The sequence below is a fragment of the Atractosteus spatula genome, chromosome 7, assembly GCF_055471065.1.
Source record: "Atractosteus spatula isolate fAtrSpa1 chromosome 7, fAtrSpa1.hap1, whole genome shotgun sequence".
Classification (NCBI taxonomy): Eukaryota; Metazoa; Chordata; class Actinopteri; order Semionotiformes; family Lepisosteidae; genus Atractosteus; species Atractosteus spatula.
The window spans coordinates 7,548,535-7,565,467 of NC_142712.1; the positions used below are offsets into that span (position 1 = coordinate 7,548,535).

General features: G+C 39.1%; 1 protein-coding gene and 1 long non-coding RNA gene across 2 annotated transcripts; one reads left to right on the forward strand and one right to left on the reverse strand.

Moving 5' to 3' along the window:
* Nucleotides 1-500: 500 nt before the first annotated feature.
* Nucleotides 501-14,955, reverse strand: LOC148830350 (uncharacterized). The gene is made up of 5 exons (XM_088922135.1): nt 14,858-14,955; nt 12,494-12,814; nt 11,398-11,712; nt 10,341-10,445; nt 501-1,177 (listed from the first exon to the last, which is right to left on the reverse strand). Exons 1-5 carry the CDS (start codon nt 14,922-14,924, stop codon nt 1,041-1,043), a joined length of 945 nt encoding a protein of 314 aa, XP_088778261.1. The 5' UTR covers nt 14,925-14,955; the 3' UTR covers nt 501-1,040.
* LOC148830351 (uncharacterized) lies at nt 6,147-7,787 on the forward strand. Its single transcript, XR_016091343.1, has 2 exons — nt 6,147-6,400; nt 7,573-7,787. It is a non-coding gene; the product is annotated as an uncharacterized LOC148830351 (long non-coding RNA).
* Nucleotides 14,956-16,933: the final 1,978 nt, after the last annotated feature.

The window sequence follows — 16,933 nt, forward strand, 5'->3', positions numbered from 1 at the left end:
TTTGGAAACTCCCTTTAGCTTTCCTCTTTGCTCTGATGTGCTCAGAAATGGGACAATGAGAAAGAGCTTCGGGCTCATGGACAGCTATTAGACCCGAAGCCAATGTTCACGGAGTCTGACAGCAAGTTGGATACCATCAGATAGGAGCATTATATCTGAGAATCAATTGCACACAAAGGAGAAAAGAATGCGACATCACAAACACTTTGTGGGCCAAAATGAAATGTAATGTTATTTAACGAGTGGCAGATACAAAATGTGTTAGTGGTTGTTTGGCATAGCTGGCCTAGATGGGGAAACTGCAGCTTGAGCATAAGAAGGAGGAGGCTGACCGCACCCTCCTAACTCCCTCCAGGAATGAGCCAGGGAGCTGCTGGAAGGGTGCAGATGGGGTGGCGGGAGGAGTGAAATGTGTGAAGGAAAGTCCCAGGTGCAAGATGTGTCTATAGGATTTAACCAACATACAGTGTTAAAAACTCCATAAATACCATTGTATTAATATTAAAATACATTTTATTTTTTTAATATTACATTTATTGCGTGAGCCAAGAACAAAGACTGGAACAAATGTTGTTGTACCATATACACAGTATTTTAATAACAAATTCCTTTTTGCGTCCTATTACCATCAAAGCACTTCTTAATGCCTATCGATGTTCTTTGAGTTGGGACTTGCTGTTTATGTAATATTTCAGAGCTTAAAGCTTTTTGCTTTATTCTGAAAATACAAAACAATATAGAAGAAACAAATGAATACAATGAATGCACACAAAATACCTTAAAGATACATACATTGAGAATATGACACCACAAGCATCTAATTAGGATTTTGCTCTCTGTTGTGGTGCAAGTCTGATACCATTAGCTGGAGTTCAGCACAGCACTGTAGTGCACGCTATATTATAGCGATTGCTCAAATACAGGTGTAAAAGGCTGTCTGTTAATCAGCAGCTGCAAAGATAAAACCAGATAAACATACAAGTCCAACTTGTACACCATTTTTTCAACCATTTTTTCACCATTTTTTCAACAGGAGGCAGTTAATTCTCGTAGATACAATGACTGCTCTGGTCTGTCTCAGCCCTCTGTGTTCTTGCGGTACTGAAACTGAAGTTCTCATACACTTTGTTATTAAACACTATAGGACTGTTGTTGTCATTGGCTCTCAGTCTGGCACCTGCAGAGACAGACAGAAAAACAAAACAAAAAATAAAATGATTATCGTTAGTGAATTTAGTATGGTAAACCTGCACCACGTTATTTTGAATTTTGCTATGGAATCACCATATTAAAACAGAACACTTACTTCTCTTTGACATTTCTCCTGGTTTCACTGTGCTTTAAATTTGCTTTTCTGTAATTTTTAGTGTGGCAGACCTTTATGTGAATATTTCTACCGATATTAAAATGTGACAAAGTAACTCATAACCCTTGAATAAAATGAAGGTCAGATAAACTATTTATCTACTATTTACTATAAACTATTTATATTTAGCTATATCACTACAAACCCAAAACAATAAGCTTTTATCAGTTCTATAGATTAAGTGATTTAATTATGAGTAATTGTGAGTATACTGCATGTGGAAAAATGTTGCCTCTGTTATTCAGAAGCAGCAGGTGTCTGATAAACATCTTTGTAAGTAGGAATAGAATGCAGAGAGCTTATCTTTATTATCGCATCCTGCCAATTTGTGACATTTTGAAACTAAGACCAAAGTGTTTTTGTTGAGGATGACAGAAATACTTTAGATTGCGATAAAGATTTGTTTTACTCCTGTGCTGAGAGTTAGGCTTATAGTTTTTGATTGAATAGATATTTCACCGTGCAAGTCCTTTAAAGTTTGTGCTACACGAACCACTGAACACAGAAAGAGTTTCCTTTAGCTGATGATGTTACCTCGATAAACATAGATGTAGTATTTTGTTAAGTCTGGGCTGTATTTCTTTAGCATCACAGAGGTGAAATGACTGGTCAGGACTCATGGCAGAGTGTGTGAAATCAGAACACATACAGGTAACCATCATTTCATTTACAGGATCACAGATGCAATATAGCATTACTCGTGAATAATTAATTTAGAAGATCTGATCTGTGCTTTTTTAAACATTTATTTGAGGAACTATAACCAGAGGGTAACATAAAACCAAGAGTTACCACATTCATTGATGTGCAAGCAATTTATTTTTTGAGTCCATAGTCTTAAATAATTACAATTATGAAGATGTCAGATCAAATCAGTTTTATTTCTTTTTAGTCTTCCTTAAATAATTCATGTATCAATACTTGCTAACCCTCGATATAAAGTCATTTTTAAATGTCACTCAATCTCTGAATGTTCAGGTTGCTGGTGTAATTGCAGGGCAACCTGAAGACCAGTTAAATGTTCCTTCTGTCCTCTGACTGATTCAGCAGCGCCATCTAGTGGGGTCTGAAAATAACAACCTAATGTGCAGGATTTTCCTTGCTCAAGAAAAAAAAATCTGTCCTGTTCTTTATCTTATTTCCACGGATTGTTCCTGTGTCAGGAAGAACTGCTTTTTAACTGACATCATGTACTGTAAGCTAAAGGGAAACGCTGGTCACTGATAGGTACATTGGACACAGGCTCTGTTTGAGCTAAACTGATAAAAGCACAGTAGTGATAAAATTATGTAATAAAGTTGTGATTTGTAAATGCTACATAATCCGTTTTCTCAATTATTTGTTTTTAAGTGCCTCCGCTTGAATTATTTTTCACATATCATTGGTGGGGCAATGTTATTACCCAATACTGATTTGACTAATGTATTTCATAACTCATTACATAAAGGGGAAAAATGATAAAAACTGACATTAAGAATTCCATCGCAAATAACAATTCTGTCCACACTGTTTGACATATTTCAGATGACAGGAGCTCAGCATCTTCCAATATCAAGACTAACAGCAGTTGTCAGGTTCTTGCGTACAAACACCTCCTGTCTACATAACCTTATAAAATGATGTTCAGTGCCAATCAGGGGCGTAGCCACGGGTGGGTCTGGGTGGCTCAGACCTTGTTCCTAGGCCTACCCAATCAGTCCAAAGTAATTTAAGATCCCCCCCTTGTTTGCGTTACATGATTTGCTTTTTAATATTACGTGTTTGATTTTTTTCATCGTATGTGATTTGCTATTGGCTCACTGTATCTTTTGTGACCGAGAAGAAAATTATGTAAATATAGTGGGGCAGTGCAGGCGTAGCCGTCGCCTAATTAGCTATCGTTGTCGTCAGACGCTCTTAGAGCTCTCTAGCGCTAGGTTTTTGGTTTATTAGCCAACATGGCAAAACAAATGCATATATTTACGTTTTCCAAAAAGCCGCCTGTAGTTGATCAGACCAGGCCCGAAACAAATGAGACACATGAGATGCTACAGGCATCTTGGGTTTTAAAGAGTACAGCCTGGCTTCCCGAATACAAGTGTTTCTGTCAGTGCACGCGTTTGCTTGTAGCACCTCGATACATGCTCGACCTACAGGTTTTGGAATGCATGAATAACATTAAGATAATATTGACAGATAGATGCGAGTGTGCATTTTACAGATAACTATTCAGATCGCCTCTAAATGCCCTGCAGTATTTTAAGTGGACGACGTTTACAGAGCTCAAATACATCCAAAGTATGTATTTGACGCTTTTATTAGCAATTAAAGGTACGGCGAATTGGTTAGCACTGTAATGCGACTGTAACAATTCAGTGTCGTTTGGAAAGTCACGAATTTCCAAATTAGGTGTCTTTGGGCATCGAAAATAGAATACTAATTTCGTGGGTTTCATACAAGTTTAAAAGCATCATGAAGGATCAAACAAGATCTTCAGAACTTAATATTTTAATACCTTCGCAGTTTTTGTTCTCATGGCGCCTCACTCGATATTACCCTTGGGGCGATGCATTTACTCCAACTTCTGAAACCCCTACGTGCGTGCGCGTTCTTCTGGTACAGTATGTTACGCTCAAGTCCGCTGAATATTTATAGTCAAGGTAAAAGCTCCGTGAAGTTGCCCCCTCTACAGACAGCACAAACGATGAAATCCACCTCATTTCGTTAGTGCTATGTCTGTACCGGTTTGTGCTGTTGAAAGTAATAACGCCTTGGTTTTCCGGTGATCACGTGACCATGCACGGTGACTTTGACCTCCAGTGACCCCGTCTGCCGAGTTCAAGCGCTCTGTTACAGTTCAGTTCGTACCCTTCACATTGTAAAGACAATCAATATCCATAAACATATGAGCCTCCTTAGATGTGAATAATACTAAGACATGACGCATGCCAACAAGTTAACCATCTATGACATAAACCTGTGGTTGTAATGCTTGTAAAATCACCGTGATTGTAAGATCTGTGATTTTTATTTTCTAAGGCACGTTTTCCTTTTCTTTCCCTTCCGTGACACGCTGTTGCCAAACGCGTAACTGTGGGATACCATCGCGACAAGACCTCCGCAGCATGTCATGATAGGGATCCCATGTATAAGGCATGTATATCGCGGCAGTGTATATCACGACTGGCGCCTTGCTTCCATGCCATCCTGGCAACGCTGTCGCAACAAAGGTCTCATATCAGGACATGATATACCCAGATAGGACGTGTCGGGATATACGAACTTTGTGTCGCAACATGGGGTCAGCATATCCTGCCAGGGTAAGTCCTATCGCAACATATGGACTCCATGTCGCGATATAGGGGCGGGGCGTTTTGGCTGGGCGGGTCATATCGCGATATAGGGCCTTTCATGTCGCGACATGGGGGCGGGATATCGCGATATGCAGTTTTATGTCGCGACATGGGGGTGGGGCGTTTTGTCAGGGGTACCCCATATCGCGATATACAGGCTCCATGTCGCGACATGGGCGTGACAGGTTTTGGTCATATCGCGATATATGGGCTCCATGTCGCGACATGGGGGGTGGGTGTTTTGGCTGGGCGGGTCATATCGCGATATAGGGCTTTTCATGTCGCGACATGGGGGTGGGGCGTTTTGTCGGGGGTACGCCATATCGCGATATGCAGGCTCCATGTCGCGACATGGGGGCGGGGCGTTTTGTCGGATATGTCATATCGCGATAAATGGACTTAATGTCACGACAGTGGCGCCACGCCAGTCGCAATGGGTATCGCAATGTGATTGTGATGCGCGCACCTATCGGAGTCATGAACGCGCTGTGGATGCCATGACATTCTTTGTCTCCTATTCAGTTTTGACCTCAGTGTGACTTCTCTTAGATTGATCAGTAATTGGAAACCAATGGATGTGTTACTGTATATCCAGCGTGCTCATACAGCACACACGGTACACACAGAACTTCCGCTGTGGCGCTGTACCCAATCAGAGAGTCGATTCTCACTCTTCACCCAATCGCGGCCCGAACTGTTCGGGGGTTTAGCCAATCACAGGTCTGAGAGCTGTTCAAGCCAGCAGCGCAAGGTGGATCGGCTTGTTTACTGTCAATGACAAGCTGTTTTAAAAATGCTTTACTTATTTGCAAAATAACTACATCGGCTTATTTTTTTAACTTCTTTATTGATTCACAATGCTCCGTATTCTTCGAAATAAATACATTTTTATTTGCATTATAACTGTCTCCGCTGCTTTCTGTAATGAATACATGGCATTTGAGTAATTTTTAATCGTATATTTAAGGTAGGGGAAACACCTTCTGCTCTGTACTTCAAAAATAAATAGAAATTTAAAGTCTATGATCATTATATTATTATGCTCGTGCTTTCTATTTTGTTTTTTATTGTTAAATTATATCGATCTTGAAACTAATACCTAAAACTATTGCACCAGCGGTAATTTGGAAACTGATGTCTCTTCACCAATAAAAGGAGTACACAAGCAATACATTTTCGAGAACATGGTTAAAAATTAAATGAAAACACCAAACCCAAAGAACAAACATAGTAACCCCTCCCTAATTATTCGTGCAAAGGCTGCAAAGTCTGGGGTCAACTGATCAAAAGATCACAACTGAAAGATCTGGTGGTCGTGGCTTTGCTATTTTGTACGTCGTCACAGCCAGGACAAGAAGGCGCTATATTGAAATATATTGAAACATCCACCTCTTGGTAAGAACATGCAATTGTTTGCTAGTGTTCGCTTTTTGAGACTACACCCGCAACTCTTCTGATTAGGGTATGTGATATTCGTGACAAATTTAATTTTCCTGCTCACACAAACGCACAGAAGACACCGATATTAAATGCAAAATCCATCGCCGCCCCCACCCGGGCAAACAGAGGAACACAATTGCAGAACTGTTACTCTCGCACCGGTAACAGACGCTTCAACTCGGCAGACGGGGGTCACTGGAGGCGCTATATCTCGGGAACGAAAGCAGCACAGACCGGCACAAACGCAGCACTAACGAATGAGGTGGGTTTCATCGTTTGTGCTGTCTGTAGGGGGGCCAACTTCACGGAGCTCAAGGTGAACCCTGCATGGTATTTTAAATACAATATTTAGGACGGATTTTGAATCTTGCGTTTTGCGTTGTGTTCATTGTGTTTTGCAATAAAATATTAACTTCAGAAAAACTCGTAAAACTACTGAACAATCTAAAAGCAGGCATACGAAATAATCAGAACTGTTACAAGCAACAAGTGAAAATGAGCTCTTGCAGCTTTTCTTTAGCTAAAGACAAAGTCGTCATACGAGAGACCTTTGCAAACAAGCTGTCATTTGAACGGGAAATGGCCGACTCTCTAGACGAGATTATCGCCATATATTCAATTCCAAGCCCCGACGCCTGCGTCTGGTCTAGAAGGCCAAAACCTCACAACAGAGGTAGGCACTGACTGTTTTTTTGTCTGTGTCCGCCGTGGCACAGTAGCGTTCGGCAGCCTAGGTAATTGTTGCTTAACCCGTGTGTGTGTGAGAGAGAGAGACGGTACGTATATATATACAGTATAAGGTTCCGCTAATTCTGCTGTTTGATTATACCGCTCGAGATTTGCATTATAAATTGGAGGGGTGCCCCTATGCTGGCAGGACGGTCAGTTAGAGCCCGGGCCACCCACTTTTGCACAGGCCCACCCCAAAATCAGTTCCTGGCTACGGCGCTGGTGCCAGTGTTTTAAAAATAACAAATTAATAATAATCGATGAAGATAGTGCAAATTAAAAAAGTCTATGATGTTTCAAGATGCCATTAATCCAGAAGTCGATTAACAAACAATACAATTCCTACTTAAATTCAAGTGGAGGTCAGGCTGCCTTGTGTTAGCAAAAAAGAATTGTAAGTTTCTAGTGTTTTGAGTGGTTATTATAGTGTTTTGAGTTAAGGGTTAATAACAGTTTTGGGTAGCAGGTTATTGTTTCAGGGCAGTCTTATAGAATTGTACTAAAGCAGCAAGCCTGCATTTGTTCTATGTGGATAAGAACCTACAGTACACGGAGTGCACACCTACAGTATATGGTTCTTAAACAGAGTTCTGAACACAAACTCCCTCATCCACTAAACAGAATGGACACTGGGACAGTTCAGCAATTGTTATAGTTGTATTGTGGCTATTGTTCCCTAATGTTGGATTTCTGTATTCTTTTTAGTGATGCTGTGCAGCATGGAAACTCACTTACAGGACTGTGTGGGGACACTGCTGGTGCTGTTTGTGCCTGTGGCTGGCTGCCCTACTTTGTAAAGCTCATCTCTCATCCTTTCTGTGTCAACATTGTTCATTGTCGAACTGCATGAAGACAACATACCCCTACTGTAGATGCATACTCTGACTTTATCACTTTCATTAAAGAGACAATTTCTTTCCAATAAGAGCTAACTGTATTTCCTCATGAATGTATTAACAGCATTTACAAAAAAACATTGGGCAACATTGTGGAGTAGTGATCTGGAAGGCTGTGGGTTCAAAACCTGGGTGAGATTCTCTTGTTTTAACCTTGAGCAAAGTCATCTAGATTGCTCCAGTGTATAACAGTCAAGCTGTATAATTCGGAGCAAAAGTAATAAGATTACCCCACCAATGCTACGTGAAATACTTTGGATAAATGTGTCAGCCAAATCAATTAGAAACACCATTCTAAATATATATTATGAACGTAGGCAAGGTTGTTTAATGCTCAATCACTAAGGTGAAATCTGAGGGCGTTGTTGACTGTTTTTACTGATATAATGTGGGAGAATAATATGAGACACAGAAGTTAGAAGGGGTAGAGAAAACATATCTCTGAGTAAAAAAAGGAAAATAAGAAGTATGGAAATATCTAACTGATACCATACAAGTCAAACATCGCAACTAACACTTTGAATTTAAAAGTAGAATTATTTGCATCCCAGAAACCTTAAGAAATCTTTGATTAAAAGTGGACAAGACTTTATTATTTTAATAGCTTCCTTCTGACCACTCACCAAGCCTTTTTGTCCTCCAAATTGATCTTTACATCTCCCACTCAGCAACACATCTCTCTCCCAGACTCAGACTAGCTCTGTGACTACTTTTTTCCACTGTGAAAGAGGTGCTTTAAAAGAGCAATGGAGATGCTGTCAACCACAGCCCACTACAAAATGTTAGAGATCTTTAACTTAGATAAGACGGTGCAATTTAAGATCGACAGCAAGGAAGTGTTGACCTAAAGCACATCACTGAAAGTATTTCCAGAACTTTAAAACAACAATGACTCGGAAATCTGTTCAGAAGTCAGGCTAATTATTAAAAGGTTAAGGAATTGCAGTACACGGAGCTCTTCATTTTTGTTTTGGTTTTGAATCCCTGACTTTAAAAGAGTTTTGAAATTAAACACACAAAGATTTAGGCAGGTGTGTGGAAAGAGTTCCCTCTGAATGTGTGCTTTAAAGATGCTACTTGGGGAATCATCACTGTTGGGAGTGTTTGAGAGAGCTCTCACACATTTCTAATGTTTCTTTTTCAAATATTATGTACAGCGATGTGTAAAACAAAGCACACCCTCTTAAGATTCTGTATTGCTGCATATTAAGACATCTGACCTTTACCTAGTTCTCACCTAATCCTATCAGTAGATAAATCTAACCTCATGTGCACCCTAACTGCTTTCATATCCATAAGAAGGTAATTAAAATCAGGTGCTGCTCATCAAGTGCACGTTTGGTTAATCAATAGGAAGTGCTTCCACCTATATATAAAATCATAAACTATGTCAGTTTGATCTGGAGCATTCAGGTTTGTGCTAACGCATCATGCCTAGGTCAAAGGATATCCGTGATGGTCTCAGAGAAAGAATCATTGTTGCTCATGAGTCGGCGAAGGGTCATAAAGCCATTTCCAAACAGTATGAAGCCCATCATTCCACAGTGAGAAAGATAATTGACACATTCAAAAAGTTCAAGATGGCCAATCTACTCAAGAGTGGGTGTCCCAGCAAATACACCCCAAAGATCAGACCAAATGGTGCTTCTGGAAATGACAAGGAACCTAAAAGCTTCATCCATGGATCTACAGGCCTTTGTCAATATGGTAAATGTTAGAGTTCATGATTCTACAATTAGGAAAAGACTGAACAAGAATGGCTTTCTGTGGATTCCTCTGTCTACCAGCACGTTCTAGAAGAAAAGGTGAGTCCGTCTGTCAAACAGCTAAGGCTTAGCCATAAATGGATTATCCAAAACCAGTAAATCTACAACTGAATGGCTGAAAAAGAAAAGTACCAGAAAAGAATTTTGGAATGGCCAAGTCAAAGTCCAGACTTCAACCCCATTGAGATGCTGTGACGTAAAGAGAGCTGTGCATAAAGGAATTACCTCACCGAGCTGTAGCAATTTGGTCAGGAGGAAAGGGCCACACTTCCTCCCAGGGGATGTGAGAGGCTGATAAACTCTTATAGAAAAAGTGTACTTCAAATTATTGCTGCTAAAGGGGGTTTCACACATTACCGAATCATGAAGTGCGCCTACTTTTTCACACAGGGCTATTAAATGTTGGCTGATTATTGTTTAATAAATAATGAAAAAGCAAAATTTGTGTGTGTTATCTGTCACAAAAGGTTAGGTTTATCTAATGTTAGGATTTGGTGAGGAATAGATGAAGGTCAGATATATTTTAATAGGTAAAATCTTATACATTTAAGGAGGTGTACTTTTTTTTTCACATCACTGTACAAAACTGGTATCCAACTGTATTTCAGGGCAGTGACCAGAGATCACTGTGACCTATGTCCTTATGAGAAAGGATTGCAGCACTGGCACAGTATCATTGAAAACACATTCTAAGAGAGTCTTGAAAGACAACACAAGTGCAGATTCCTAAAGGCATATCTGATGTACAGTATAAGCCTGATATTTTTATATCATAGTGTGTGTAGAAAAAATGACTTTAAAAAAGGCTTACGTTTCCAAAGGCAGAGAAAAAGACAGCTTCCAACCACTATGCTTGTCAACAGACAGGCACAGGTAACTATGATGATTATGAAGTTCAGGTTGCAGCAGTTCTCATCTGAAAGGCATGATAATGACATCAGAATATTAAAATAACTTAGTGTATCTTCTAATTTGTCTGCCCTTATGAGGGTTTGTCATGATACTTGCAGAATTTATTTTTTTTTCCTATGACTTTCCCATGTTTAAAAATGATGTGTATTTCCCAGTGTTAGACTTCACCTTAGTTTTCTATATTTCATCACACTGTTGTCATGATAGTGATAGTGATGCATTGAAAGTTACTCTGCTTTTTTTCATACAGTATGTACTGGCCGATTGGTGCTGGAGTGATACCACTTGTATGGTCATAGTAGGTATCCATGTGAAAGTTTGTGTCCAACTTTTAGCACCATCAAAATTCACATCATCAGACTGCACCTGTAGAGCCAGTGATCTGTCTTTGTGCTTTGCATAATAAACAGGTATCAATAGCAATGCATCTCTGCTCCGTCCTCTGGCCACAACATACAATATCTCACATCACGTCTTTGGTTCAATGTGTCACTAACCACTGTATATTAATTAAATAGGCTGGCTCTTGCGTAAATTCACAATCTAGTTGAAAAAACTGAAAAAGAAGTTACAGCTAATCACTAGAAACCTGTGCATTCTAACTGAAAAGGAAGTCTCACATCTGAACACCACTTCTGTCAGCTGGACCTCAAGATAGCTTCTTTCTTCCTGATGCCTTACAGCTCTGTACAGTTGTGCAAACCTGAACTCACATTCAAGTTTCAAGCTTTTATTTCAAGTATAAAAATCTATATGAGAACACTTGTACTTTATTTCCCTTAAACAAGTTAAAAAGGGAAATTAATCAAAAATTATTAAAATAATCATATTTTGCAGAGGCAAGGGGAATGGAAACTGATCTGCATGAAAGACCGGGTCTTGTTTTTGGAAGTCTTTTGGGTACACTAACTAATGGGTACACACCCAAGCCACTCTGTAGTACAAGAAGCACCTACCTGTGATTTTATGAGGGATGCCACCTTCCTTGAGAATAATGGAATCATTATAGTAGCTTCCAGTACACTGTATTACATCACTCTCATTCCAGTCAGGTTTGCAAAGAGTCAGGTAATCAGCTGCGCTGAAATAGGTATAATCTGATCGAACAGGGTCCTCGCTCTTAACGCCTTTATATATCCTTTCTCCATTTCTTGTCCAGGTGAAGTTTACTTCAGATGAGTTGAGGAACTTGAGCTTACAGATCAGTTGCTTGCATGTACCAGAATTATTGCCAGAGGTGTTCAGGTATTCCAGCCTGATAACTGGGGAAGCTTTGGAAAACATATCACATCAGCAAACTTTCCACACAAATAGTCCTTTTCTATCTTTAAACAAGTAGCTATGCTGCCTGTTAAGAATTACATGGAAATCTGCAGACACAGTTAGGGATATGTTATGTCATGTGACCATCATGTACAGTACAATACACTTTAAGGGTGATTCAAAAACCAAGTGAATTAATTATAACTGGAGGCAAGGAGGAATCTTCTGTGCTTTTATTTTATCCTTGTTAGTAAAAATGTAATTTGTGTAGCTCTACAATACATAATAAATAACAATATGATTAAATTCATATTCCATAATTTCTATTAAAAAGATACTCTGTTATAATCTTACACATAAAGGTATTTTAAGATTAATAAATAACACAGAGATGGCTTCTTACCTTTACTTGCTAGAAAAAATAAGCATCAGAAACTCGTGCTTTAGAAGGAGTTTTTAGGAGTGGTAATAGTGTTTATATTCCGCACTGTACAAGAGATTACTTCTGAGAAAGTTTCCAAGGGTCTTCACCACTGCCGCAGAGCATGAAAGTGGTTTTTCTACCTTACCAGCACAGTGAGGAACAGAGAATGTGGCAGAGCAGCGCGCAGTTCCTGTAAGGGTCAGGCTATTTCATTTTCAGCAGAAGAGCAAAGAGGATGGTAGTGTGTGAGAAAAACAACTCTTTCTTCCCCAATCCAAAAGAAAGACAGAAGTAGGTAGCTGGCTCAGAAGAGAGAAAAGATATTGTTGTTACACACAATAGCTATAAGAAGTAAATAGAAGTACCTTCGACCTGAAGAATGAGGTAATCTGTTTTTTCTTCTATTGGTGGAGGTATTTGTCTTGAAACAGTGCAGTTATATTGACCTGCATCACTGATCTGGAGATCATTCAGTTGCAGTTGGTGGTCCTCTAATATTGCCATTCGTTCCTTGCAGTTTTGCTTGGTGATAATGCCTTGGTCCACAATGTGTCCACAGACGGCCCTAGACGTTGCAACTCTTTTCCATTGAACTACAACCTGCGATGCTTTGGGAAAAGCAGTAGCTGATGCACACTGAAGATAAGCTGTACTCCCAAGTTTTGCCCGGATGGTTGGAACGGCATCTGTGGTGTCAGAAATAACATAACATAATGCAAAACAAGTTCTTATTCTTTTACTTTCCCTTATCTTGCTGCCTCTCTTATCGCTTCTTTTTACCAAGCCGCCTCTCCGATTGGGGGTGATTTCAGTCTTTGAATGCTCTGGTTTCTTTTACGTTTTAGAGTTTCTTCTGAAGTCCTTCTCATCAGACTTGTATTAGCTTTCAGTACCTTTCTGCATCCTGGAAACTTTAATGTAGAAGGTTCCCGACTGCAACCACACTGGCTGTAAAATCCTTTGAGATGGTAAATGTCACAACTCGTACTTTCTTCCCGTAAACGCCCTGGCATTCCCACGCGCACTAAACTCCACAAGCGCTCATCCAGGAACTAATTATCCAATCACGTCCCTCTCTCTTTAATATTTAAACACTCTTCACCGGCTTACCTACGCTCACTATTGAGAAGTCTTCCATAGCTTTCTCTTGTGCGCGCCACTATTCCCCCTTGACTACCCAATCTGGTTCTTCTACTTTTGACTTCACTCTTGCCTAACGACCTGGATTTGGAATCTTGGATTTACTTTTGCTCGAACTCCCTTCCTCACGGCTTCGCACAGGGGTCCAACAGCTCACCCCTTTCAGAAACCCTGACAGAGTAGCAGAGGGACCAGAACCCAACTAAAATTGTTCAGACAGACGGAGCTTTTCACTATAAACAAGAATTCCCTGGTAACTTGGATAATTTTTGTGAAACTGATACTGTTTATTCTACAGACAATGCTAAATGATAGACAAATGACCTGTGTTATTGCTAAACATATCAGTTAAAACTAGTCATGACTTCTGCTTTGTTCTAACTGGGCTCACTGTAAAATAACCTAGAATTTGCCATATGAATAATTACAGTAAGCTAATAGTAACTGTCCTTCCTTGATACTCTTAATCCTCCTCTTTAAAACACTAAAAAAGGCCTCTTCACTTTTTAGAAATGACACCATAATAAGGTTGTACAGTATATTATTTATAAAGTAATTTCCAACTTTGTTTAGATACCTTACTGGTGAACTATCCCTAACCCTCAGTCTTTTTTATATCTGAGTCTGAACTCAAAAATGCAGTTCAAACCCTGACACAGTAATGATGTTCCTCCATGATTAATTGGGCAAAATGTTCTTTCAGTGCTTTCCCTGCTTTCCCCACACTTTTATCACATTGTTCTTTTGCTATCTATTTTTCAAAAATATATATTTTATTCTGATTTATTATAATCCAACCACACAAGGGAGGAAATTCAAAAATAATTACAGAACAGAACAGACCACTTTCACTCCTTTCAGAGACACACATTGTGCATTACAGGACTTTAGTAAAAAAAAGAGAAAGAAGGGGAGAAACATATTTAGACAAGGAAACGTCACATAATTTGAGCTACTTAATCAATAGCAGAGCACCAAGCCACCAACGTAGAGATAGACACTGAGTACAGCCGCACTGTGGACCTTTCTGATAGTAAAATAATGTAAACATGCTGACGAAACACAAAAAACAAATAGTAAGCTCTATCGAAATCCCCAGAATACAGTAGACTTCTACTCTGCAGTCTGTTCTTGCCTCTTACTTGTTAATAATTATTTTTAACTTGTATCCAAACAGAATCCGAGTCCCTGCATTTTCTGTTCACAACAGAGAGACAGAGTCTTAAAGTAATGTTGGGTAATTATTTTTTTGTGACGCTTCGCAAGAATCGGAAACCAAACAAATGTTAGGGCTTGTCAAATAAATATATTTCGACTATTACAGTCTCTACCAGTCCTGGTCGACCAGCCCTGGTCCTGGAGAGCCACAATCCACATGTTTGATGGTTGCCCCTAAATAATAAATAACTAAGAACATTAACAATATTTTCTTTTGACGTTATTTGGTAAATCTGTATTTTGACAGGTATTTTCTACTATATGTCCCTTTCTACATATCACAAATCATAGCCTGAAATCACTATATGACCTGTCCAGGGCAAAAAAAAAAAGCTACATTTTGCAGCTTTAGAAAAAAGCCATAGTCTTACCTGTAAAAGACGTAAAACTCCTGAAAACAGCATAGATGAAAAAAAGCAATAGCACCTGTGAACCCATTGTGACACTGAGACTTTAGCACAACTCAAAGGCTTCCTGTATTGTGCTGACAGGCTTTCCTGCACCTTCTTCCTGTCCATGCATTTCAGCTCACATCGCCCACCAACATCTTCACTGCTGTCATAGCGAGCTTTTACAACACTGCTAAACCCAGAACACAAAAGGAAATAAAATACAAGTTTCACTTCATAGAAATTCAATCAGTATTTCAAGCTGCGTACATGTTAGTAGGATGGTCATCAGTCTTGCTGGCAAAGTTTGAAATATTACATATATTGTACCTAATATTTATTACTCCAGGGGTTCAAATGCACAAACATGACCTATATAATCCTCCCACAATGACCCATATAAATATAAACAGTTAATATTCTTTCCAAGCACCTTTCTTGCTTCTGAAGTACTTTTTTTCAGAATAGGTAGCACCTACTGTATAGTATACTTTATTTGCTATACTGTATGGCTGTACATATTATACTGTAACTTGCAAAAACACACATCACAATGCCTACTGTAAAGAGAAAGTGGAGTGATTAATCATTGTATCTCGTTATTAAATCCCAACTAGGCTTTTAGCTTTTATTAAAAACAAAGGAAGTGGAACATCTTGTTGGCAGGCAAAAAACTATACACACTGGAGCTAGTCAAGAGCTTTCCAACATTGTAAGGTTTTTTACACAAGAAAGGGATTTTTAAGTCTCAGAAAAGAGCACTATGGGATGACAAAAGGAACTGAAATACATTAGTTTCACTAAACACTATTATGTCCTGATCTAGCTTATACAGGATTCTATAGAGAGAGAAATACAGTTGACTAGAGTGATTTCTCTAAACATTGTAATGCCAAAACTGCATTTCCTAAAGACATGCTCATGCTTTGGGGTGCAACAACTTGGTTATGCAATGTTATTCCAGTGTCCATGAGTGAGCATGATAGGACTTTGCGGAAATGCTAATTGGAGTGTAAACTAGTCTTCCTCTAGAATGGACCACAAAAAATAAGAGTGGGTGTAGTGGCTCTTTTGATAGACAAAACCTACTGTAACACTGAATTTCCTCTGTCAGCATAATATCTGCCTCTGATGACCAAACACCAATTACAAAATTAACACTTTTAATAATTACAACAACAAGGCAAGAAAATGAAAACATGTAATCATCTTTATTACCTTCTAGCAAAAGGAAAGGACAGTTTTGTATATGCATACAAGTTTAGGAATAGGAGTAGTTGAAAAAGTCACAAACTAATAAGAGTCAATAAACAAAGCACAATATAAAATAACTGGTCATTTTCTTCAAATGAAGCAATTGTATAGTTTGCTAGTGGCTTTGATCTAAGACCCTTTACAAGTAGGTTATCTAGATATCCGATATCTTTACATTTCACATATCAGTAAGGAAAATAAGGGATTCTGCAGGTAAAGCAACACAAGGGAGCTATGTACACAGGCACCTTCTTTTCAACATATAGAAATCTACAGTATGCAAGTCATTGCATGTAACATGGGAACACTATGCACTGTACTTTAAATAACGGTAGCAAAAAGGGGGAAAAACATGTGGGAGCCAAGTCAGATGTCCCAAAAAGAAACAGAAAATGATTTCTAATGCACTGTTCACTTGTTGACAAGATTGTGAAAGGGCTCCCAAATCTAGTACAGTATATACACATGCCATCTTTCCCCAGCTTGACAACTAATCTGCTTGAGCTACAAGATCCGCTCACTGTTTCCTGTTAATCCCAGTCTCAAGTGTGGTTCACAAGGCTGTCCTAAAGTGGAGCACCACTTTAGTTAAAGGCCTGTGCTTCCCCTTGCCTCTGCTGTTATCAGATCTGTTTTTATGCAGTATTTATGTTCCCAGCTTTTGTCTATCTACAAACTAAACAAAGAAACCAAAATTATTAAAGCGTCAGGTAATCTCAGCAGATATGAGTAGCTACTGTGTGAGTTTGGCTTTGTAGTAGTATTGCTAGTTGAGGGTGATGACAGAACTTGCAAGCGTTCAAA